Genomic DNA, 27,212 nt, shown 5'->3' with positions numbered 1-27,212 from the left:
CTTCATTGTTCAGTTAGGATAACATTCATTAATAAAGTAGGCTCACATAAAAATGGAATCTGTGCTAAGGTTAAGTTAGAAGACATATATATCTTTATCTATCTTATCAAAATGAGTCTTAAATGTGTTTGTGATCAAGGAAGGCTTGAATGATCCTTGTCCTCCTCCACCCACCATTACTTCCTAATCCTGTAAAATTCCTCTGACTATTTGAATCCCCACATTTCTGCCCCATATCTCTGTCCTCTGTGTGAAGAGAGGGATCAATAAGAAAGGATAGAAAGAAAAAAGAAGCCATAAGGATGGCATTTGAACATGAAAGGTTTTTAATTTAAAATTTAATGGGTAACCCACAAAACCAATAATCCTTGAATGGTTAATCCAGTGTTGTCTGCAATTCAGGCCAAGGAAGTATCTGTTTGAACCAGAATGTTCTAAATTGGCCACCCTTGCAATGCTGAAATTGATTGCTTTCAGCTGGGTAAACCTAGTTCGGGCTGACTTGCCCATTATAGGGAGGGTGAGTATTATTTTTTGCGTGCAAAATGCAGCCTTATCCAAGATACCTCCTGTGCCGTTTTCGAATGTTTCCAGAGTAACTTCCTCTTTGGAGCTATTTACGGATAGACTAATTTTATTATAGTTGCTGACTTAATTTCATCAGTGATTATAACTTTAAAGGCCTTTTCTTCATGACTGTGTTTCTATGAAAAATCTGTTACTTCAGAAGGACAATGATTTTGAATGGCTAATATGACAGAATATAATATGGGAACATGGGAAAATAGCTACAAACTAGAAAGACCAAACTAAGAAACTGGTTGAACTGGTTTGAGGTTTCTTAAAACTAAATAAAATTAATTCAGCAAAAAGCAGCAATTTGTAGTTTTATACTGACAAAGTGCTAGGTAGAAAATTATTTAAAATATTTTTAATGATGACAATTTGTAATGTAATTGATTTGCAAGAGTATCATTGTTGAAAAGAGCAAGAGTCTATTAAGATATGCTTTTTAATGTAAACATGTGAATTCAAGAAATTCTAGCTACTTGATGTTTAACTATATTAAAAATGGAAACAGTTCATAATATTTTTATAGGTAGCTTGGGCTCTTTTCTGTTCTTTCTTTCTAATAGTAAGCCATAGCTTGACTTGAGTATAATGAATTTTTTTGGTAAGCAGCATTTGATCTGAGAAAGCCATTTAAGCATAATATACCTAGATACCAGTTGATTACGGTTTTAAACTGGTAAAGGATATAAATCAGTTTGACTGAAGGTTTTGTTTGAATTGGATTTTGTAAATTCTTTAATAATTTGGACATAACAATTTTTGTCAGATTATTATCCACTTACACAGAAAAATTTAGAATTTCTGGAGTTAAATATTGTTAAAACTGTGTCAGAATCATCATTCAACTTTGTAAATTTTTGTTGTGCCAAATTGTGCAATTTATGGATGCCGAAGCTATGCCCCAAATAAATACATATTAACATTTTGCCTTTAGCCAATAAGAAGAAAGAGAAAGAGCGCCCAGAGATCTCTCTTCCTTCAGACTTTGAGCACACGATTCATGTGGGGTTTGATGCAGTCACCGGGGAATTTACTGTAAGTAAGCTCCTTATTTTGTTTTTGTAAGCCATGAAAAAATTCCTTGGTGAATATAGGTTGCAAGCAACAATTGTCATGTCCCAAAATGTCAGACTTGGTGTGTTTTATTATTTCAAGTGAGATGAACTTTGCCTAGACAATTACAGGAGGTTGCAACAACATTGGCAAAATTATTTTGTTCATCTTAACAAAATTGTTTGTTGCTGTATAACCAGTCTTCAATGTGGTTGAAAATACTGAGTTACCATGGCACAAGAGATGAGGTCCTGGTAGAGAATGCCTGTCTGAGCCTGTTCTTTATCATTTGATATGAATTAGAGAATCATCTACTCAATGTGGCTGGTGAGGAAAATCCATCTGAATAATTCAGGCTTTACATTGGAACCTAGATCAGTTAAATAAATAACTAAAAATTTCTGCAAAATTGACCTGTTCTTTCCTTTGATTTCAAGAATATAGCTTAATTTTAGGACTACTAACAAGTATATTTTATAGATATTCCAAAATAATCCCTATATTTTGGAAAGAAATATTGATGGGTATATTGTGTATGCTTTCATATATATATATATATATATCTCCACAATAAATACTAATATGAATTCTCTGTACAGACATAAGCTATAAAACTAAGTCTTGTTTGGATGCTTGTAGTGTTCAAATAGCACATGATATCAGATCTATAACATTTTATACTTTTTTTTTTTTAAAGATCTGGTGTCTTTTTTTTGATGGGTGAAGAAAAAGATGTGACTAGAAATGTGTCCCCAGGCAGATCAACTACCTTTTGCATACTAGTGAAAAATGCAATCAAAACACATGTGAAATAATAATTCTGCAGACATTCAGAAAAAATCCTTGATAGAACTATCATCATCAATTCTTAGGTTATTAAACCAGAGAGAAGTATAGATATTAAATAGTTGAATTTCCTGTTTCATCTCATGATTGTTAGTGAGTTGACGGTGTCATATGATTGAATTAAAAAAGGAAACAGAAATAAACCATGTGACCAAATTGACAAATTCCCATTTTTTTCCAATTCTAGAAGTAAATAATATGAAAATGAAATGGAAACTGAGTAAATATCTTAGCTTCATAAAGCAGTGTAAATTGATTCTTCCTGTGCTCTCAGTAGCAAATACACTGATATTGATAAAATTGAGATACTGGTAGAATTTAACCAATTTATTCCTTGGAGCCAGAGACATAGTAGAAATGGCCTTGAGTTTGAGTCCAGCCTCTTTTCTTTACTATATTTTGATAATCTATTCTTAGATATACTTAGATATTATAACCCCAACATTACCCCTTCCACCATGATCATCACCATCAGCAAAAAAAATAACTTGTAATTAGAACAATTTTAGATTTAAAAAAAAATCATAAACACAGAAATTATGACTGTTTTTCCTGGCTTTTAAAATACTTAAAGCCCTTACAGTTTTGAAAAGATTGTCTAATTACTGTTCCTTTTTTATTTTAACCTTTTATTTTTCTGTGCTTCTCTTCTATTTAAATTTCTCTTGTTTTTTCTTTTTTTAATATTTTTATTGCTAAAACAACATACAATATATGTTATATTACACAATTAAAAAGTTAAAAAAAACAACGTACAAACACATTCTTAACATATGAACAGTTCATACATGGTGAACAATCAGTGGCTCACAAAATCATCGCATATTTATCACCATGATCATTTTTTAGAACATTTGCATCACTCCAGAAAAAGAAATAAAAAGAAAAAAGGAAAACTTCATATATACCGTACCCCTTACCCCTCCCTCTCATTGACCACTAGTATTTCCATCTACCCAATTTATTTTAACCTTTGTTCCCCTATTATTTGTTCATTTATTTTTTATTCATATTTTAAAAATATTTTTATTATAAACAATGAACAGACATACCAACATTCTTGACATGCAGATATTCTTGACATACAAACATTCTTGACATGGTTATAATCAATGGCTCACAATATCATCACATAGTTGTGTATTCATCACCATGATCATTTTTTTGAACATTTGCCTCTCTCCAACAAAAGTAAGAAAAAAGAAAAAACTCATACAAGCCATACCCCTTACCACTCCCTTTCATTGACCACTAGTATATCAATCTACTCAATTTATTTTAACCTTTGTTCCCCCATTATTTGTTTATTTTTTTATATATATTTTTACTCATCTGTCCATACCATAGATAAAAGGAGCATCAGACACAAGGTTTTCACAATCACACAGTCACATTGTGAAAGCTATGTCATTATACAATCATCTTCAAGAAACTTGGCTACATTTTCAGGCACTTCCCTGTAGCCACTCTAATATACCATAAGCTAAAAAGGAGATGTCTATATAATGCATAAGAATAACCTCCACGATAACCTCTCAACTCTGAAATCTCTCAGCCACTGACCCTTTATTTTGTCTCATTTCTCTCTTCCCCCTTTTGGTAGAGAAGGTTTTCTCAAGCCCTTGATGCTGAGTCCCAGCTCATTCTAGGATTTCTGTCCCATGTTGCCAGGGAGGTTTACACCCTGGGAGTCATGTACGATGTAGAGAGGGGGAGGGCAGTGAGTTCACTTGCCGTGTTGGCTGAGAGAGAGAGGCCACATCTGAGCACCAGAAGAGGTTTCTCTTATGTTTTACTGTTGTCATTCCATATTTCCCCCCCTTTTTCTTCTTTTTTGTTTTCAGATGTGAAAGTTTTCTCCTCCACTGTTCTCATGTGACCTTCTGGTTCCATACCCATTTTTTATTCTTTCCACTCTTTCCAACTTACTAGATGTCTTAAAATATCCTTAGCTCTTTCTTTGTTCTTTTCTGAGTTCTGAATGGAAATGAAAGAAAATGAATCACCACCATCTTGCTGATTGAAGCACCAGCTATTTTCACTGTGTAGTCAATTAGAGCTCAAAAAATTAATCAGAGGGGAGTGAGGTAGATGTGTGATTGGGACAGTCTTTCCAATTTCATGAATACAGTCTAATATAACCAAACCAAATAAAAAAATGCCTCTTCCCTACAAAGTCAATCTGAAATAAAACAGATGTTTGGATGCAGTCCGTTGTTAGAAAGCCATTGAATATATAGGAAGATGCAGCCTAAAATTTGAAAATGAAAGTACTTTATTGTCATTCTGACAATTTTTTTGTTATTATATGTCCATTATTTTTAATGATATCAAATTCTGCCTTTTTTACCATCTTAACCTCTGATTTTACATTTACCATATTATTGTGTTTATTAATTTTAAAATATCAATTGATGATAAGACTTTAAAATGATTTTATAGGTGGGACTTTGAACTGGATCCTAATTATCACAGTACCACTAATTCAGTGTGTGTTTGTGTATGTGTATGAGAGAGGTGAGGTTCATATTACTAACTTTTATTATTCCAGTTGTTGAGGTATAATTTTGAGTAATTTGTTGAACTGTCTAGTCCAGTTATCTTACAAAGTCCTGTTATTTTGAATATTTTGGCCATTGTTTTAGTGTGTTATTTGTTGATTATCTTATAGTTGTTTGGTCCATATAACCTTGAACACCTGATCATATTCTTGGGCCCTGAAGCCTAATTAGGTTGGGAAATGAGATTTTTGGTACTAAATTATCACAAGTCCTTACCCTTTATATTACCATTTTTATCCCAAATACTTCAGAACTCCCCTTTCCAGACCTCTAGACCTGTGACGGTCGCTTCAAGTCAATCAGAGGGAAAAATGGTATGAGTGATATAAATAATCATTTCTTATGATAAGATAGATGCTTGGCCTGTTGTATCATGCTGCCATTCTCCTGGGCTATACTGGACAATCCCCAGCTGAATGTACATCTAGTTGTTATTTTATGTATGGTCAGGCATTGATATGTGCTCCTGCTTCTGATGCTCCAACATCCTAGATCTCCTTTAGCTATCTAACTTTTGGGATTTGTATACCTCAATTTGAAATAGCAATATGGCTTTCTGATTATGTGCCTTTGTGGCAAATGTCCAAATTTAAGTGTCGGGTTTCATTGAATAAATAGTTTGTTTCAACTTTAAAAAAATGAAAGAAATGAAGTCAGTAGTGTAGTCATGTGGTAAGTAAAGTTGTGTGGAGGACTTTCTACAACTGACAGCATTTTTTTCCCTGCTGCCTAGTGATCACACTAGTATTTATTCATCACAAAAGTTTAGAAGAGCCATGGGAATATATAATAACTGCAAATATTCTAATAATTATGGTAGTGATCATGCCAGTGATGTCCTCTCTAGTGGTTATGTGCAATGCATACCTGATTTTGTAACATTTAATAACCCTTTGTCCATTACCATATTAACCAAATGCTATTAATTGCACTTAGAATCATAACTGGGATCATGCATGGGCTCCTGAGTTCAAATTTTTGGCTTAAGGCTTTAGCATCAAACTGTGTAATAAATGCATGTAAAATGTAAAAAATGTCATTTCACTGTGCTTGGAGTAACCCAAATGTCAGGAATCAAGGACCTATTTCCCAAATCAAATAAGTTGGGTCAAAGCATGTTTCTATAGCCCTGGGGATATATCTTTATTTAGACAAAGCTGTTACGTTATGTCTTATCTTATGGGAAGTGGAACTTGGGAATGGCAGCATTAAAATGGAAATTATTCAAATATGGTTTGAAATGAAATGTTTTCCCTTTTCCCTGTCTAAATTCCTAAGTAACCCAAACATGGAGTCTGGCTGTGTAGGAACATCCTCCTTAATCTGGTATTCTCTAAGCCAGCCATGATTTTAGATACAAAATACAGAAGAATTATATCTGTGAGAAAAAATGTTAAGTTCAGCATTACCATATAGCCATCCTTTGAACTTTAGCCATACAGACACTTTCAGTGTGAAACTGGATTTGGTTAACCAGAATTGGGAACTGAAATTTGTAAGTTCATCACATGGCCATAGGTTACCTGTGATCACCTAGTAATAAAAACAACTTACAAATTATTGTTGAAGCTTTTCATGATGCCATCCTTCTTCCCTCCAAATTCATGTTTCTGCCTTTTAGTAATTTCTCCAGTCATTTAATAGTAGTTCTTATTATTGTATATTTATGGAAGAAGCATTTGGCCAAAGGTGGAATTATGCATCCAAACTTTGGAACATTGTCGTTTTCTGTTTTCTTAAATCTGTTGTCCTGTAGCCTGTCCTGCCCCAGATTTAGTTAATATCTCCCTATTTCATAACCGCCCCACTTTAGAAGGGACCCCCCCCCATTCAGTCCCATTGGTTTCATCTCCTTCCCACCTTCTAAGTTGTCCCACATTCTGTTTTAACTTTCTTTTCTTTCTTTATTTACGTCCATTACAGCCAGATCTCTATGGCTCACAGATGTGCCCAGGGAAGCTCCCAGAGGTGCGTCACAGGCCCAAAAGAAGCTTGCATCAAAGTGCTTCTTTGAGATGTCATAGCACTGCAGCAGCAGGTTCATGTGTGTGCAGTAGAGTTGTTGCTTGGCTTATCTCACTTTTTTGTTGTCATTCCCAAACTCTGGAGGCCCACGTCACACATTGTTTTGCCGAGACTTCATAGAACAAAGCCACATAAATTGGTCTAGATGCACTTCAGGAACAGTGTGTCTGTTTCTGTCTCCAAGTTGCTCTTGGAAGTTGGATAAATATGAGATGGGGACATCTGTAGGCTGAATGTATAGGGAAGAATGCTGAATGCCCAATGCAAAAGTAACCTCTCTGCGTAATTTTTATAACTCTCCTCCTTGGTTAGATTTCCAAATACTCCCTCCTCTCTGCTCTAAATGCCTTAGATTACTGCAAATTCTCACAAGGCTCAGGCATGGTTTTCACAGTCCCCAGGTTCTGTATGGCCAGTGAACGAAGTAGGGAGGAGGGAAAGGAGGAAAGAGGAGATGAGAAAGAGGGCATGACCTGGAGAAAGCTGCAGGGAAAATACCCAAAGCAGCATTATGTGTTATTTAGCATCTCAGCGGTTATCGCTCCTCTACACTTTTATTTTTGTCTCCTCTCAACCCCCTTCTATATTAAAGCCCAAGACTCCCCCAAAATTACATTTTGTAATTGCAAAATATAAACTGACCAAGGGTGAGGCTTTTATCTTATTCCAAAAGATATTCTGATTACAACATGCCCAGAAACAGTTTATATTATTCTAGTCATATAAAATCCATTGATCTGCACTATACTATGCTGTGCACAAATTTAGAGAAGTCTTGCTATGTCTGCCCTGAGTCACCAGAAAAAATAAGCTAAGCCGTAAACATCATTTCATGGATGAGCAGAGTCAATATGGAGGTGATTTTCATGCGCTTTTTTTTTTCTATCACAGTCATACTCCCACCCACCCTTTTTAAGTTGGATCCTAGTTTTACCTATGTGTTTTAATTAGAGAAGAGAATGATTGCATTATTAAGTTACTAACTTTAAATCTAGACTGTAACTTCGGTTTCCCAAGTATGATCCTACAGGTAGCATGGGCTTCTTGGTGAAGAACTTTACTGGAACCTGAAAATGCCACTGCTGAATGTTCTGAGCTGCCATTCTTTCCCTTTGGTTGTCCACAGGGAATTCCTGAGCAATGGGCACGATTACTCCAAACCTCTAATATAACAAAACTGGAACAGAAGAAGAACCCCCAAGCTGTTCTTGATGTTCTCAAATTCTATGATTCTAAAGAAACAGTCAACAACCAGAAATACATGAGCTTTACATCTGGAGGTAAGAGAAAGTGTAGGATATTAAAAGGCAAAGAAATAATTCCCATCTCAGAATCTCATTATTAAAACACAACTCCTGTGGAGCATTTGGAGTCAGTTCCAATTCCTTCTTTACATGGCTTCAGTCTGTGTAAGCTAGAAGATCAGTTGGAAGTTGAGGTTGATGGTAAGAGATTTATATTACTCGGGATATTTTTAGAACCACAACAAAAAAGGAAATTGTTCAGTGAACCAGTAGTTGTCAGTTTAGTCAGAAATCACATTTGTTGTTTTGTTTCTTCACTAGCATGAAGACATTCAGTCACTTAGGATCAGGCCTTGTGATATGTTCATGAAATAAGAGTTGTATGGAACAAACCATGGTGTCTTAAGATTTCTTTTATCCCTTAAGTTCATTGATTTGCACCATGATGACAGCACAAATCTTGTGGTTGCCAGGTTATTTTAATCAACCCCCCCAAATCACAACCAAAAAGAAACCTGTCTTACTATGTATAGAGATCAAATTAACCACATAACTGCCAAATCTCAACTTTATTTACTGGTGTGTAGACTGGCCTTTAGTTAGAGCTTTGATGTTCAAATTTGAACTGTGAGCAACTGAAAAATATATACCAAACAATATGTCTGCATTTTGAGAAGGATGATCTGAGTGCCTCTCTAGAGCACTTTATTATTTAGCATCTAAAGATAAAAGGGAATACTGTCATTAGTGCCCTAGCTATAAATGTATATCTACCTCTTGACATTAGGTTTAGAGCAGGCTTGAATAGTCTAAAAAGGTTTTGAGCATATGCTTTGAAGGCAAAAAGTGAAGGAGTTTCTGATTTGGCCATATCAAATATCAAATCCCAAGCTTGAGGGCATATGGCAGTTCATATGCTAAATGGGACTTTTTTAAATGAGAAGACTGATAACCATTAGGAGAGCTTTTATTTTTTTAATTTCTTGTTTTTGACAATTTTATTTTGCTATTCAGTCTTCTACGTAGAATAAAATGCTATGATTGATGACACATCAAACAGTGCTTAAGATGGAGGATCAAGAGCTGTGCTCTAAGTTTGTTATAGAATTAGACAATCAGAACTGAAAAGGATTTCAAGAGATAATTTCAGTATACTATTAATAGCCTTTAGATTCTCTAAGTTTGTACTTTAGTCCAAGTAGCCACTGCAGTTTCATTCTTCTCTCTTGACTTAAAGATGAAATCCAGATAACTGATTTTACAGCTCAGTAGTATCTGAGTTATTGCTCTATAGTGAGCTTAGTGAAACTCACCATGTTTTCCGAATGTTCTAGTATTGAGACTAATAGGATGGGGTGGGGGGAGGGAAGAGGCAGAGAAGAAAGGAGGCAGGGAGAGAAGGGAGGAAAGGAGGGAGGGAGGGAAGACAAAGAGGTTTGGAGGGAAAGAGGGACAAGGAGATGGGGAGACAGGAGTACTGGATATAGATATGTAGAATCATACCAACCAGAAGTAGGTAATCCTTATTTTTCTTTTGCAACTTTTTCAAAAAATATTTTTATTGACAAATCTTCACTCACATACTTTCCTATACATGGTGTACAATCAATGGCTCACAGTATTATCACATAGTTGTGTATTCATCACCATGATCATTTTTTTGAACATTTGCATCATCCAGAAAAAGAAATAAAAAGAAAACACTCATACATACCATACCCCTTACCCCTTTCTCTTATTGAGGATACTTCCACTAGTATTTCCGTCTACCCAATTTATTTTACCCATTATCCACCCCTAGTATTTAATTATTTTTTATCCATATTTTTATAAGAAGTAGATAATCTTGATATTCCTCCATATACATGAAATGCACTAAAGGCCATAATTAAAGTCCATAAAATGACTTGGTGAGAATAAGCTGAGGACATAATGGTGTGAGCAATTTTAAGAAAACACGAACTATGTCATTTGTTAGAATATCTCTTTAATACTGATGTGAGAATATCCTTCTGGTCAAAGGCATGCAGAGTTTTTGTTGTTGTTCTGTTTTAGTATGGTTTCTAAATGAGGCAGTCTTTATGAAAAAAACTGACTTCTTTATCATCACTTTTCCAGATAAAAGTGCACACGGATACATAGCAGCCCATCCTTCGGTAAGTGAAAAATTGAAAACTGTTTCACATGATTAGTGCTTATAGGAGTCTAACAGGATAAAATGGCACCATTCAATTTTAGATATAGAATCTTTTAAAAAACAATTTTATTAATGTATAACCTAGATACATAGAGTTCATCAATTTTTAAGTGTACAGTTCTATGAGTTTTAGCAAATTTATACACTTGTGCCACCATCACCACAATCCAATTTTAGAATACTTCCATTACCCCAGTAAGACGCCTCATGCCCAGTTACAGTCAACCTCCACTGCTCATCCACTAGCCCTAGTCCTAGGCAATCACTAATCTGGTTTCTGTGTTATAGATTTGCCTTTTTGGACATTTCGTATTAATGGAATAATGTAGTTTGTAACCTTTTGGGACTGGCTTTTTTTACTCAACGTAATTCTCTTAGGATTCAAGCAAGTAGTTGGTGTAACAGTTGTTCCTTTTTATTTTTGAGTAATAGTCCATAGTATAGATGTACCTCAGTTTATTTTAACCATTTACTCAGGAAGGACCTCTGAGCTATTTCCAGTTTTTGGTTATTACAGGTCTTTATGTGGACAAATTTTTATATTTCTCTTACATATAGAATCTTAATAATAATAATCATAGTAGTAGCAGCTTCTCTCTACTGAACACTTACAATGTGCCAGGCACTGGGCTAATGCTTTACATGCATTAATTCACTTAACCTCTCCTGCAACTCAATGAAGTAAGTTTTATGGTTGTCCCCATTTTACTGATAAGAAAATTGAGATTCAGTGAGATTAAATAACTTTTCTAACGCCATACTTCTATATTAACTGCCTCCTTTCACTGTCACCTATTCTAACAAACTGAGGTGCAGAAAAGGAATTGACTTTATCCACAGTTACAACACTAGTTAGCAGAGAAGTGACTAGAACATAAGTAACCTAGTTCAAAATCTTGGAAGTGCTCTAGTACATGAAAGAATATCCATATACATTAGACAGAAGATGTTCTTAGGGTGATTTTCTTTTTGATATCCCAATTTAAACTATTTACCATCTCATTTACTTCCTTAGGGGTGAAATCATTAGTATTAGTGAAAGTCACCACGCCACTTTTTCAGAGATTCATGGATGACCAAGCTGATTTTACCTTTTATACAGTACAAATGCTGACCTCTGTAAATGGGTGGCCAACGTAACAGTAAAGCATTAGTGATAAAGAATGAAGGCTCTGGACCTAGGTTTTTGTTTTGGTTCATCCACTTGCTAGCTGTGTTAGTTTTAGAAAATGGCTTAGCTTCTCTAAGCCTCCCTTTCCTCACCTGTAAATAGGAATAGTAATAATAGCGCCTTTTAAAAATTATGTGAATATTAAATATCATAGTGCATATAATGTACTTAGTATGGTATTAGCACATAACATGTATTTATTAAATGTAAGCTACTATTAATTTTTAGATGGCATCAAGAGGTAAAACTCACTCTTTCTCAAATATGGGGCTTATATCAGGCCATGGCACTTACTTGTGCCTTGCTCAGATTCCCCAGAATGCATCAGAACGTGGCCCTCCCATTCTGAGTGGACATTTCTACTCCTACTTCTTCTTTGCTGTGACAGTTTCCTGGGCCACACTGAAAGCAGCATGTGAAGGAAGTTATTAGGAAAGTGGAAAGGCGAAAATGCCAGCCTTCTATGGTCAATATATACCTCCTTAGATTCAATTGATGTCATATTTGTGTATTACTAGCTGGGTATCCTAGCAAAGAAATAGCTGTTATTATTGTTTTGGGTAAGTCAGTTTTTTAAAAACACCAACCTGCTAGGATAGTCTGTGTATTAGTTTTAATTTTGCAAGTAGTTTATAGCTCCCAAAATATCGGTCTTTCTTTTGAACTCTTGCTTCTGTTGGATTTTCTTGAAGAATTAAAACTAAATCTCTGCAATGACCAAAATATTCCATTGAATCAGATAAAAAAAGATCTTATTATTTGTAGATTAAAAACACCTGGTTATTCATTTTTATCAACTGCCTCCTTATAAGCACTAGAAAGTTTGGGGCTCAGTCTGGTCAAAGGGAAGATAAGATATGAACATAAAGAAACAATGTAATGTGGAACTTGTTACATACCATAAAATATGTCCATTTGTTATAAGATTTCAGAAAAAATGAGGTTGTTTTTAGCTGCAGAAGGAAAGGGAAGCAGGCCCTTATTTCCAAAGGCTTAAAGCTCATCTCCTGGCCCAATAAGCACTTGTAAATATTAGTTGGATGTTGAATTAGAGAATGCTTAGTGTAAAGGGGGCATTTGAGATAGAACTTGAAGGTCAGATGAGATTTGGATCTGGGAAGATGCAGAAAGGGCATTATAAGCAAAAGAGAAAGCATGAGAAAGGGAACTTTGGTGAGGAAAGCAAGAGAACAGGGGTATAGATTTAAATGAAGACTGAGACACAAGAAAGGGATTCATAGGAGTTAAGCCTTGAAAGTTAAGTTGAAGCCAAATCATAGAGGCCCTTAAATTGTATTGTAAGGAATTTGGCCTTTTTCAAAAAACAGTTGGAAGGTCTTTGAGGTTTTTTTTTTGGAGCAGGAAAATTAGATGATTAAAGTGTATGCTTTGGGAAGAGTAATCTGGCAAAATGTGTACAGGTTGTATTTAGGACTGAAGAGACTGGAAGAAGGTTGAAGGAATATTGCAACCATCCAAACCAGAGGTAATGAGTGCCTGAAGAGAGATGGTGATAGAGGGAATGGATATTTGGTACAAATTCCAAAGATGTTTAGATTATTGATTAGCTGTTGGGGGAAAGAGTGAGGTCATAGACTATTACAAATTTAGAATTATATGTGGGTAGACAAAAAGATGAGGATGTCATCTTTGAGGAGCAAATTTCTGAGAGAAGATCCTGAGTTCCCTTTGGATAGCTTTAAGGGCCAGCAGATGGAGCTAATTGATTGATATTCTTCACTAAGGCTGTGTTTCTATTGATTGAAGGCACTGAATTGGACCCTTAAGTTCAGCTTTGGTCACTTCAGTGGAACTCAGTTCCCTAGGAATGGAAAGTGCAGCTTGTTTTCTCCTTATGTTTCTAAGGGGAGGTTGCACTTCATACTGCTTATACTTTTTTTTTTTGTTTTAACTTTTTTTGTTGTATAGTGTTGTATAGTGTAACGTATATCAAAGCAAAAAAATAAAAAGCAATAGCTTTCAAGGTACTCTTCACCAAGTAGTTACAGGACAGATCCCAGAGTTTGTCATGGGCTACCATACAATCCTCTCATATTTTTCCTTCTAGCTGCTCCAGAATATAGGAAGCTGGAAGGCTTAAATATTTTTTTATCAGTGCAATCGACTATTTTTCCTTCTTTTTCTGTGAAAAATAACATATATACAAAAAAGCTACAAATTTCAAAGCACAGCACCATGTTAGTTGTAGGACATATTTCAGACTTTGTCATGAGTTATAATTTCACAATTTTAGGTTTTTACTTCTAGCTGCTCTAAAATACTGGAGACTAAAAGAGATATCAATTTAATGATTCAGCATTCATATTCATGTGTTAAATCCTATCTTCTCTGTATAACTCCACCATTGCCTTTGATCTTTCCATCCCTCTCTTTAGGGGTGTTTGGGGTATGGCCATTCTAAATTTTTCATATTGGAAGGGTCTGTCACTAATATGGGGTAAGGAGATAGTGCTATCTCATGTTCTGGAGAAGCTGGGCTAGGTTTCAGGACTTATCTGGACCAGGGACCCATCTGGAGGTTGTAGTTTCTGGAAAGTTACTCTAGTGTGTGGAACCCTTATAGATTGCTCTAGGTGTTCTTTAGGATTGGCTGGAATGGTCCTGGTTAGGATTTGGCAGGTTATGATAGGTAGCAAGGTCTAACTGAAGCTTGTGTAAGAGCAACCTCCAGAGTAGCCTCTTGACTATTTGAACTCTCTCAGCCACTGATACCTTATTTTTTCCACTTCTTTTCCCCCTTTTGGTCAGGATGGTATTGTGGATCCCATGGTGCCAGGCTCAGGTGAATCCATGAGACTCATCTCCCCTGCCTGCAGGGAGACTTTCACCCCTGGATGTCATGTCCCACTTAGGAGGGAGGGCAATGATTTCATTTGCAGAGTTGGGTTTAGAGAGACTGAGGCCACATCTGAGCAACAAAAGAGGTCCTCTAGAAGTAACTCTTAGGCGTGCCTGTAGGTAGTCTAAGCTTCTTTGCTTCACAAGAGTAAGCCTCATGATCAAGGGCATGGCTTATTGATTTGGGTTTCTCTAAAGTAGACTCTCAGTAGACCTATCCTACAGATCTGATTGACTACCCTTTGTAGACATTATCCTTAACTGGTCACAAGCATTTGCATCCTCTAGGACCCAGGGAGGGAATTAAAATAGAAACATTCTTCTACTCCCTAAATATTTTTAACCAATGGCTATATAATATATTTTGAACTAGGCAATACCTCCCACAGTCATAGGACATCTGCTTTTTTGCTTACTTCTGATAGCTTCTATGATATTAGTGAATTCAATTTTAAATACTCATCAGAGACCTAGCCTTCAATTTGAGACTCATTTTTTAATTTTATATTTGTATTGTACTGTTGAGAATGAAACAATATATTTAGGATCCGGAGCTAGTATTCCAAGTGGAAAATGACAGCAGTAATATGAATGTGACATGATTTGTGCCTAGAGAACCTGTGATGCAGTTGACAGATTGCTCTTTTGATTTGCAGCACTGGTTTTTCTTCTTCATCTAGAAAAGTTATTATGGCTCTTTTACTTCAGCGTGAGTCAGAATTGCCTAGGCCGTCTGTAAAAATGCAGATCCCAGGCTCTACTACTAGAGTAGGTCTGAGATGGAAGCCTGAAATCTGCATTTTACAGAAATACCAAAAGAGATGTAAAGATCACGCTTTGTATTAGCTTATCTAAAATCTCCAAAGTTAGCACCTCTAATTCATTTGAACTTTGAAAATTAAGCTGAAAGAAAAGGAATCTCCTAAGGCAGTACTTTTAGTGGGTACATTCTCTAGAGCAGAATTCATACCTTGAAGTCCATGGTTGGGCTTCAGAAGATCCATGAACCCTTGAAATTATATGTAAAAGCGTATGTTTATCTGTATTTTGGGGGGAAGAAAGTCCAAACCCTTCAGATTCTTAAAAGAGCACAAGACACAACTCAGGTAAAGAACTGCCTTCCTTGCCCAACTGTGTGGATAATAACAGTGTCAAAAAATGTAATTTTGATAAGAATAAATATTCCTTGCTCACTGTCCATCTATCTATATTTTTACAAGTTTAGAAATATTAGATATCATGATCCTCAGCCTAGAAGGAAGGATGCTGTAACATTGTACTATAGACTCCCAAGAAACCCACCATATAAAAACATGGTCAGCCTATATGCAAGTCTGCCATTTTACCAAGAAACAATGATTAGGTCCATTCTTGATCCTAGCTGGCATAATGTAGAGCAGAACTTTCTCAAATATAATATCAAAGGAAATACCAATAACCAAAAAGGGATTTCTCCTTTTGCCCACTAAAGTGCCCTGAGTCTTTCGCAAGAAGAAACATATTTTTATCCAGAAACTTTATGTGGTCCACTTGATTTTATCCTTACAGCCACAATACAATGGTCCAGCCATTATGGCTAAATTAAGAATAAATATAGATACATAAATAACAACAACAGTATTAATTAGGCATATAAACTTCAATCTATAAACTGCTTAGCATTTATATCAGGACAAAAGAATCTTTCATATACTTATTTATAAATTCTAGGTTGTCTTCCTTCTCATAATAGATAACTCATTCCTGTCAGATATATTGTTTATGCCTTATTACTCTATCATAGGGTTATACATGATTGTAGAGAACCCATTTTGAATTTTTAGTCACAAATGAATCTTTTATTTAAAAGTCTGTTAGCTGCCTACAGTTGCCTTAGGAGCTCTTCCCTCAGGGAATAAAAATTGTTTTCAGGATTAGCCTGAACCACTGTACCCAGATGGGAATTTTTTAACTGAGTACAAAAGAAACCAGCACAAACACAAAAGTAAAACAAAACAGATCAAAAAACAAAAACCACACATACTAGTGCTGTTCAACTTGAATGTAATATAAGACATATATGCCAGTTTAAAATTGCTAGTGGCCATAATTTAAAAAAAGTAAAAAGAAATAGGTGAAATTAATTTTAATAGTACATTTTATTTAGCCCAATACATTAAAGTATCATTTCAACACATAATCAATTTAAAGGTATTAATGAGACATTTTACATTTTTTTCATATTAAGTATTCAAAACCTGGTATGTATTTTACAAGTACAACACACTTCAATTCAGACTAGCCACATTTTAAGTGTTTACTAGCCATGGGTATGTAGTAGCTGCCACATTGGACAGTGCAGATCTAAACTATAGTTCAGTGTTTTTCAACTTGAATTTACATCACGATCACCTGGAAGCTTGTTATATAATACAGATTGCTGGGTTCCACTGCCTGAGTTTCTGACTGGGTAGGTCAGAGATGCAGCCTGACAATTTGTATTTCTGACAGTTCCCTAATGATGCAGATACTGCTGTTTGGAGACCACATTCTGAGAAGCAAAGCCATAGTTCTTTCAAAACCCAATTTTGGGAATACTTTAACCCTACATTGATGTAAATGATCAAGAACTGATCCTAGATACTGAGGTAGTTGTAGTTATTTTTGATGTGGCTGATATTGCAGTTTATAAAACATTGCAAATCACCATTTACCATTTGTTAAGATTGAGTAATTATTTATATGGCTGGGCAAAGTGCAGGAATGGGCACATACTCATGGAATTCTCTGGTCTTATCATGCTCCCCATGATCCTAAAGAAACTGGACTGATAGAATGGTAGGATGGCCTTTTGAAGACTCAAGTACAGCACCAACTAGGTGGAAATACCTTGCAGGGCTGGGGAAATGTTTTCCAGGAGGCCATGTATGTGTGAATCAGTGTCCACTCTGTGGTGCTGTTTCTCTCATAGCCAGAATTCACAGGTCCAGGAATCAAGGGGTAGAAATGAGAGTGGCACAACTCACTATCACCCCTAGTGATCCAGTAGAAAAAGTTTTGCTTCCTGTCCTTGCAACCTTAAGCTCTGCTGGTCTATGGGTCTTAGTTCCAAAAGAAGGAGTGATCCTACCAGGACACACAACAATGATTCCATTGAACTGGAAGTTAAGACTGCCACCTGGCCACTTTGGGCTTCTTATGCCACTGAATCAACAGGCATGAAAGGGGATTAATGTTCTGTCTGGGGTAATTGATCCTGACTATCAAGGGAAAATAAGACTGAAACTACACAATGGAGGTAGAGAATAGTTCGCCTGCAATACAGGAGATCCCTTAAGGCATCTCTTTAGTACTACCATGCCCTGTGATTAAATTCAATGCAAAAGTGCAAAACCCAGTCCAGTCAGGGCTACCAATGGCCCAGAAACTTCTGGAATGAAGGTTTGGGTTACCCCTACAGGCAATGAACCATGGCCAGCTGAGGTGCTTGCCGAAGATAAAAGGAATTGGGGATGGATAGTGGAAGAAAGCAATTGTAAATACAAGCTGCAACCAGATGAACTGTTACAAAAACGAAGACTGTAGTAGTTATGAAAACATTTCTTCTTAGTTTTGCTATGTTTATATATATACATAAGCAAATCTCTTTGTTTTCTTCCCTATCTTACCCCCTTATCATATAACATAAGTTGTACTAACTTTATGTTACAGCATATAAGTTACAGAATATCAATTTTAAGAGTGAATATTGCTCAAGGACTGACACCCTTTTTTGGGGAAAGAGTTGGTATGTATCCAGTTGTATACAGGACAGTTGAGTATTGTTAAGGAAAAAAATATGATGTTTATTGTTTTAATTTAGAGAATAAGTATGGTTTAAGGAGATGTGGATGAATACCAAGTTGACAAGGAGGTACGTGTGATGGTTAAGTTCATGTGTAAACTTGGCTAGGTTATGATGTCCAGTTGTTTGGTCAAGCAAGCACTGGCCTGATTGTTACTGTGAGGATATCTTGAGGATTTAAATAATCAGTAAGTTGATTGCATCTATGGCTGATTACATCTACAATCAACTAAAGAGACTGCTTTCAACAATAAGAGGAGTCTTATACAGTAGTTGAAGGCCTTAAAAGGAGAACTGATGATTTCAGCAGTCAGAAGGAAAAATCTCTAGCTCTGCTTCAGCCAGCCAGCTTCTCCTGGGGAATTCATTGAAAACCTTCATCAGAGTTCCCAGCTTGCAGCCTGCCCTACGAAATTTGGACTTGCCTATCCCCACGGAAGCATGAGCCAATTCCTGTAATAAATGTTATAATATTTACTCTATCTATATGTCTATCTCTATCTATTTATCTATATCTATATCTATACATAGATATGGATATATTTCCTATTGGTTCTTTTCCCTATAGAACCCTGAATAATATATTTTCATGTCTATTACTCTTTGAGTGCTTCTTTCCAGGAGACCAAGGGGGAAGAAACATTTAGAAGCCTGTATATACTTAGCATTTGCAGAGCTATATTAATACCATATCCATACATATGTTCTGGTCTTTAGGCCCCTGTAAATTGACAAACTACCCATTGACAAACTGACCATCTGCCCAGAAGAGATTCATGTCTTTAGTCAGAATTAATTTGATTTTAAAAATGTATTCTTTGATTTCAATAACATTGAACTCTAAAATGTTAAATGAATAGTTCACTATTTTTGAGCTCAAGGGAAAATAACAAGATTTTTTAAATAATTCATAGTGCTTTAAACCATGACTTGAATTTATCTTTGAGTGTAGGCATGTCATTATCATCAAATTTGGATGGTTCTGCTCATTTATAAAAGATTCTTTCTATCCTATTCCTACATGCTTAAATACTTTATTTCCCCTTATCTCATTCTGAAGAAAAATTATAAGGAGTTAATACCTGGTCTTTACATTTTGTTTCTGTTATAAGAGTACAAAAACAGCATCAGAACCTCCTTTGGCTCCTCCTGTGTCTGAAGAAGAAGATGAAGAAGAGGAAGAAGAAGAAGATGACAATGAACCCCCACCAGTGATTGCACCAAGACCAGAGCATACAAAATCAGTAAGTCACAAGTAACTATTTTGTAATGATTCGGAAGATCCTATTAGAATAATCATAGAGTCAAAATCTAATTAATCAACTATTATCTACTGAGCATTTACCATGTTCCCAGGACTAGTTTAAAAGACATTACCCTGGTTTGTTTGTTTGTTTTGCAGTAATGAAATGTTCAAAAATCGATTGTTATGATCAATGCCAGATCACAACGTTTGTGATTTCCTAGAATCTGTGCTTCATTCTAGCAGGGATTTGGGTCCTTTGCCGCTCTACTTTGGTGACTAGACTAGAATTGTGCACAGGATAGGTGCTTAATAAATATTTGTTAAGTGATTAATATAAAAAAAAGATATTACCCTGGTTTTGAGGTTGCTGTTTGAGGATATGAAATATTCAGCACATGAAACAATTAGAAAATCATATTAAACAATAAATAAGTGCTAAATTATAACGTTTCTGCGGAAGTTAAGATAGGGAAGGAAATCCATGTGAACCATGTAGGAAGAACTGCACAAGCACAGGCATCAAGAACTAAATTAGCATGACACGTATGGGGTCCTTGAAGGACTAGCTCCAAAGATTTTTCAGGAGCAGAGTTCTTGTTACTTAAAAGTTCTTTTTAAATAGAAACCTTTAAAAACTAATTGATGGGCTGGCCATGGTGGCTCAGCAGGCAAGAATGCTTGCCTGCCAGGCCAGAGGACCCGGGTTTGATTCCCGGTGCTTGTCCATGTAAAAAAAAAAACAAAAACTAATTGATATGCCAGGACCTTAACTCCATGCTCTTTCCTGGCCCACTGTTTAATTTTATAACATTTTTGTCTTTTAGATCTACACTCGTTCTGTGGTTGAATCCATTGCATCACCAGCAGCACCAAATAAAGAGGTCACTCCACCTTTCGCTGAGAATGCCAATTCGAGTACTTTGTACAGGAACACAGATCGGCAAAGGAAAAAATCCAAGATGACAGATGAGGAGATTCTAGAGAAACTAAGTGAGGTTTTTGTTTAGTTTTGTTTGCCATCATTGCTTTCTTTATGGGACAATTTCTTACAAACCATTTAGAATAGGAATTGAACTTTTAGAAGCTTTGTTTTGAACGGGCTTGTTTGAATCCCGGTCTCCTTGGAATCAAAAGAAGACAAGTTTAAGATTTGCTATGTGATCGCTACGTCCCCCACACTCCAAATTTGACAGAAATTAAATATTTTCACTTGACAAAATCAATTAAGGTGAAAACTTGACAAAATGAATTAAGTAGTAAGTTTTGTTTTAAGATTACCCTTCCTCTAAAAGGTATAGTCTGATGAAATGTCTCATGGTCATGCTCCTAAGACCCCAAACTGATCAATCTTGATTTTCTCTTCATACTGCTCATTGCTAATGCATAGAAATACCAATTTTTTGCATGTTGGTCTTGTACCCCATCACTTTGCTGAATTCATTCATTAGCTTTAGGAGATTTGTTGTGTATTTCTGCATTTGCAGGATCATGTCATCTCCAAACAGTAGAAGTTTTACTTCTTCTTTTCCAGTTTGGATACCTTTTATTTCTTTTTCTTGTCTAATTGCTCTAGCTAGAACTTCCAGCACAATGCTGAATAATGATACTGAAAGTGGGCATCCTTGCCTTGTTCCTGATCTTAAAGAAAAAGCTTTCAGTCTTTCCCCATTGAAGATGATGTTAGCTGTGCACTTTTCATATATTCCCCTTATCATGTTGAGGAAGTTTCCTTCTATTCCTAGTGTTCTAGATATTTTTATCAAAAAGGGGTGCTGGATTTTGTCAAATACCTTTTTCAGCATCAATTGAGATGACCATATGTCATTTCCCCTTTATTGTATTAGTGTGGTATATTGTATTAATTGATTTTCTTATGTTGAACCACCCTTGCATTCTTGGGATTAATCCTACTTGGTCATGGTGCTGTTAGATTTGGTTTGCTAGTAATTTGTTGAGGATTTTTGAGTCTGTATTCATGAGGGATATTGTTCTATGCTTTAGTTTCCTAGCTGCTAAAACAAATACCAAATAATGGGTTGGCTTAACAACAGGAATTCATTGGGTGATGGTTTCAGAGACTAGAAGGCATGTTTCTTCTCATGGTTGGGATCTTTAGGCTTCCTCAGTTTCTCTATCACATGGCAATGCACATGGCTGCATCTTCTGGGTCCTGTGATTTCCAGCCTCTGGTTGCTCACCGTGGTTTCTGTCTCTGACTTTCACCTAGTTTGTAAAGAACTCCAATAATCCACATTAAAATGCAACCTGAATAAGATGGGTCATTCCTTAACTGAGGCAATATCTTATGGAGATCTTACTTAAAGTGGGTTTATACCCACCAAAATGTACCAAGACCAAGAACATTTCCAAACTGAGGTACACAATTCAATCCACCACAGTTCACTCTCTGAGTCCCAAAAAGAACAATTCTTTCCACACGTTCATTCCATCACAATCTCCCAAAAGCCTTAAGTCATCTCAGTAACAATGCTAAATATAAAGTCTCATCAAAATTACTTCGGGATATGGTCTGTCCTAGGACGTAATCCTCTGTCTGACGGACCTACAAAACTAGAAAACAGTTACCTACTCCTGATATACAATGGTGGAACAGAGCACCTGGGCAGAATGGCCTGCCCCCTCCAAGCACAGGGGCAGTTATACCCTTTCTTACACACATGTGTGGGCTTTCTCTCTTGGCACAAAGAGATCTTTTTGGTCTAGACCTTTGCTTCCCTGGTTCTGCCCTTGGAATCATTCTTCCTTCCATTCATTCTTTCTCTTTTCTTTTCAGTACAGGCTGGCAATTGTTCTGCCCAGAAAAATTTTGCAGAAACCTTGTTGGCTTTGCTTGCAGTTCAAGCAGATTCAAACCATCATAAAATAGAATTTTCCACAGATCTTTCCTGGATAACTACCTTTCCAATCTTGACTTCCACTGAAATGGCTGACTAGATTGATGGTCAGCCCACCCTTTATAGCAAATCCTCACATGGGGCCCTTTCCTCTAGGAGCTCAGTTCCCAAAAGTTCAGGGAGGTCCCTGATGGAGCCACTTTGGGTTCTAGTCTCTGGATAGGCTCAAATTTTTCCAAACCATCAATTTTTGGTTTCTTTGTGCTTAAAAGTTCACTTCTCAGCTTCATTGCTTTCCTCTCACATTTTACTATAAGCTTCAAGGAGAAGCCAGCTACAACTTCTGCAGTTAATTTGGAAATCTTAGCTAAATATTCAAGTTATCACTTACAAGTTCCACTTTCAATCTGATATCAAACACAATTGTGCCAAATTATCTGTCACTTTATAACAAGGATCAACTTTCTTCCAATTTCCAGTAACATATTAATCCTTTCTTTCTAAGGCCTCATTGGAAGTACCTTTAATATCCATGTCTCTAACTAGAGTTTCTTCAAAGCAATCTAGGCTTTTTCTTTAAAGCATGTCACAATTCTTCCAGCTTCTAGCAATACCTAATTCAAAAACTGATTCCATATTTTTAGATACTAGTAAAAGCAGCACCCTTCTTTCTGGTACCCAAAACAATTTTAGTTGTTATTATAAAATACTATATAATAGATTTGCTTAATAAGAGGAATTTATTGGCTCACTGTTTCAGAGGCTAGAAGCCTTGCTTCTTCCCAGTGGTGTTATCTTCTGGCTGGCCTGCAATCTTTGGGGTTCCTTGACTTTTCTGTCACACAGCAATGCATATGGCCACATCTTCTCCTTCCTCTTCTGGGTCCCATTGACTTCCAGCTTCTTACTGTTCTCCACGACTTCTCTCTCCATTTGACTTTCACTCTGCTTATAAAGTTCTCCAGTAATCTAGATTAAAGCCCAACCTAATTCAAATGGGCCACACATATTGAAGAGATCTTATTTACAATGGGTCCACACCCACTATAATGCAGATCAAGACAAAGAACATGTTTATACTGGGATACACGTTTCAATCCACCACAGTCTATAATTTTCTTCCTAAGTCTTTATCTGGCTTTGGTATTATGGTGGCAACTGAGCAATCTTGATACATAAATCAACCTCAGGGTCCAAAACAGCAATCAGAACTGGCGACCACAAACAATATAGCCTTTTCCATTAATTTAGGAGCATTTCTGTGGAGAGGGAGGCACTGCCAGCAAAAGTTAGCAACCTCCTTCCCCCAGGGTCATTAGTGTGTACATGATGTGTGTGCACACCAGTTGCTCCAGTTTTACAAAATACTTACCTTCCGGTTAGCTTTCTGGATCAAGGGAATTAAAAAAATAATTCCCTGCTGAAAAGAGTCAGAGGTCCCTGATGTATATTCAATAAGCTCATAGTGCAAAAGCACCTAACAAATTGCTGATTATCCATAATCAGTGCCCCCAATCTAATTCCTACTCATTCTTCAAAACTCAGCTCAAAAGTTGCCTCCCCAGGAAAGCCTTCCTCGTTTCTTCCAGTCTGAGTTAAGAGCCCTCTTCTTTACTACCTTTAGCATAGAAAATATCACATTGAACCAATCTGTCTCCTTCACTAGATTCTAAGTTCCCGAAGGGCAGGTACTGTGTCTTTTTTTTCTGTATGTTCAGCTTCTAGTAAAATGCTTGGCATATAATGGACAATCAACAAATGCTTTTGGAAGAAAAAATAAGCAAAAAAATGCATCTTTACTGAATAACTGCTTGTTTTTTCTATGCAAGACACTTTGGAGGAAACATTAGAAAGACAAGTTTCTGCCATCAATAAACAATTTTATTTGGAAGATAAGATTTAGCAGTGTGATGTAATTATAGAATGGGGAGATACCTTGTTTCATGGAAATTTCTATTTAAAAGATCTCAGAAAAGAGCAGTTTGGGCTCTAGGCCATAAGAAGGGTCTGCAGAGTTAGTGGTAGGGTGGTTTTACTCTCCAAGGGACATTGAGCAATGTCTGGAGACATTTAAATTGTCATGACTTGGGGTTGCTATTGGCATCTATTGGATAGAAGCTAGAGATGTTTCTGAATACTCTGCATGTGCAGGGCAGTCCTCTCCCCCTCATCCCACCCACACACACAGCAGAGAATTGTACAGCCCAAAATGTCAGTAACACTGAGGTTGTGACATCCTGAGTTAGACATATTTGGAAAGGCACAGGTTTAGGGAGCAGCTGGCAGTGAGCTCTCAGAACAGGAAATGCTGGAGTTGAACTGACTTTACTATACTTGTTATTAAATATGCCTCCAGAACTAGTGTTTACTGTAACAACAACAGCAATGATTCCTATTCAGTGAGCACTTCCTGTACTGGTGGCTTTACATACATTATCAAGCCTAATTTTCCCAATAATCCCTTGCAGTACATTTTAGTATCCTCATTTTACAGATGAGTGAAACCAAACCACAAAAAGGTTAAGTGGCCAAGTCATCAAGCTAATGAGTGGCAGAGCCCAGATTTGAACCTAAGTCTGTTTGCCTTTAAAGCTCAGATTACTTTTGTTACCCACTTTGTTTCTGTATCTTCCAACTGTCTATCTGTGGAAAAAAGAAGGAAGAAATGAAGGAATTACCTGGATAATATAAGTTCAATTATTCAAACAGTTGCCTCAATTTTTTCCTTTATTTCAGGCTGTAGACATGACTATAAGATTATTTCTGATTTTAAAAAGCCTACAGTCTCCCTGTAATAAAAATGACTACGTTATGGTATTTTCTTCAAAACTCAATAGACTTATGGTAAAAATGAATTTATTGCTTTCTTAAGTTAGCTGGCAGAGAAATAAGCTTATTTTGTTGCATAAAAATATTGTTTTGCTTGCAAATGACAATGGTGCTGGAGCTGTGGCCTATATAATTTGTTGTCTATTCTGCTCTGTAATGAGCAACATGAGGAAAAGGAAAAATCTACTTTTGATTGCATGTTTATTTAAGAATTAAGTGGTGACTTTTTCTCTTCTGGACTTTAGTCTTTGGCCTAGAGACAATCATTTTCTGTCTAGCCAGTGGGCCACTTGTGACTGCCAGCCATCCCCTTACTTATAGGAAGGTCAGTCTTTCATGCTCCTTCTCCACCATCACCCTTTCTGTGTTCTCTCTCTGCCACTTTCTTACTGTGTAACCTCAAACAAGTTAGTTAATGCCTCTGAGCCTCAGTTTCTTAACTGTCAAATGGGGATAAGAATCATTCCTACATTTTAGGGCTCATTCATATGATGGATTTTAGAATGCTCAACCTATAGCTAAGACAACAGGTATTGGAGTCAGAAAGACCCAGATTCAAATCATAGGCCCGTTACTATTACTGTGCCACCTGGCACCATTTACTTAAATTGCCTGGGCCTCCAGTTTCTCATCTAGATAATAAAGAAAATAATAGTACTAGCTTCATAATATTATAAGGATTAAATGAAAATAATGCATGTAAAAACTTCAGCCACCTGTTTGGGAACATTTGTAAATAATAAAATGCTCTACATATTTTTTTTAAAAAAAACAACAGCTCAGCAGTATCTGGAACATAGTAGGTGTTCAACACTAGTTATTACTTCTTTTTACCTGATTGTATAGCTCTAATGAGATAATACAGAGGTACAGGTGTTGAAATGAGTCATAACTGGATCTGAGTCATTGACCCACATGAGCTCTGTGCCCTTAGGCAAGTCATTTAACTTCTCTGAATTTCAGTTTCATATGAAAAATGGTATTATAGTATTTATACAGTAGGGCTTTTGTGAGGACTAAATGAGTTTGTTTGTAAGGCATCTAGCACAATAAACAGTAGTGTTATAAAATAAATTATGTTACTTTTACAAAATAAGAAGAGTGCCAATATTTTTAATTTTATAAAAGGGCACACAGGGTGTTATAGTGGGAGAAAATGTTTGAAAGCAGGAATAATCCCAGATGTATGGTCCTTGTACAGAAATCATAAAGAATTGTAGAATCAAGGCCCTGTTGGAGTTGGAGAAGGAGTAGAGGAGCCAGTGCCGAGTGGAAAAGGAGAAGGGGAAGGGAGACAGGGTGGTCAAGAGGTGGCCAACAATTTGTACCAGAGTAGACCCCATAAGCATGGGGAAGAGGGGATAGCAGCCCTTTCTAAATCATCATCACCTTCCATCTCAGCGTTCCAATTACTATGAGGTGGGCAGCCCAGACCACAGAGCTTCCTGGCTATTCATCTTCTACACAGATGCTGATTGTGTGGGCCAGACCAAACACCATTAATGGTTGAAAGGAACAGATCATCTTTTAGTTTTACCCAGATAGCCTGGATCTGGCTTGCTCACTGTGGTCTGTCTGCATCTGTTGGAAAATAAAGAAACCCCTACATTTTATTGAAATTTTTCAAAGGCACCAACTGTCAGCAAAATTGCGCAATGCAGGAAATTTGTCTTCAGCTTCCCTCTTCTGGGCCCCACAATCACTTCCTGTTCTGGTCCAACATTCCACCAATACTCCCCACTTGAAACTCTTTCTCCTAATTCCCCCTTGGGTAGAACTGGTATTAATTTAAAGAATTATTTTGCTTTGTCTCAGGAATTCAAACCTTCATTAGGCTAAAAGGATAATCTTTTAGTGGTGAGAGTTTGGCTTAGCATACTATGTAGGAGAATATATTGATAGGCCTTTCTGAAATCACATCATGAACTCT

The 27,212-nt window shown here is 36.4% G+C and overlaps 1 protein-coding gene across 2 annotated transcripts in view; it reads left to right on the top strand.

Annotated features, from left to right (window-relative positions):
* PAK3 (p21 (RAC1) activated kinase 3) overlaps nt 1-27,212 on the top strand; it is a 138,128-nt gene that overhangs the window by 47,335 nt on the left and 63,581 nt on the right. For both annotated transcript variants that reach the window (XM_077146063.1, XM_077146064.1), the window contains 5 exons: nt 1,508-1,608; nt 8,185-8,338; nt 10,421-10,458; nt 19,465-19,596; nt 20,423-20,588. In XM_077146063.1, the coding sequence (XP_077002178.1) occupies nt 1,508-1,608; nt 8,185-8,338; nt 10,421-10,458; nt 19,465-19,596; nt 20,423-20,588 (591 nt within the window). The remainder of the gene's footprint in view (nt 1-1,507; nt 1,609-8,184; nt 8,339-10,420; nt 10,459-19,464; nt 19,597-20,422; nt 20,589-27,212) is intronic.

Source organism: Tamandua tetradactyla, chromosome X (assembly GCF_023851605.1).
Source record: "Tamandua tetradactyla isolate mTamTet1 chromosome X, mTamTet1.pri, whole genome shotgun sequence".
NCBI lineage: Eukaryota > Metazoa > Chordata > Mammalia > Pilosa > Myrmecophagidae > Tamandua > Tamandua tetradactyla.
This window is presented reverse-complemented; position numbering and strand designations above follow the sequence as displayed.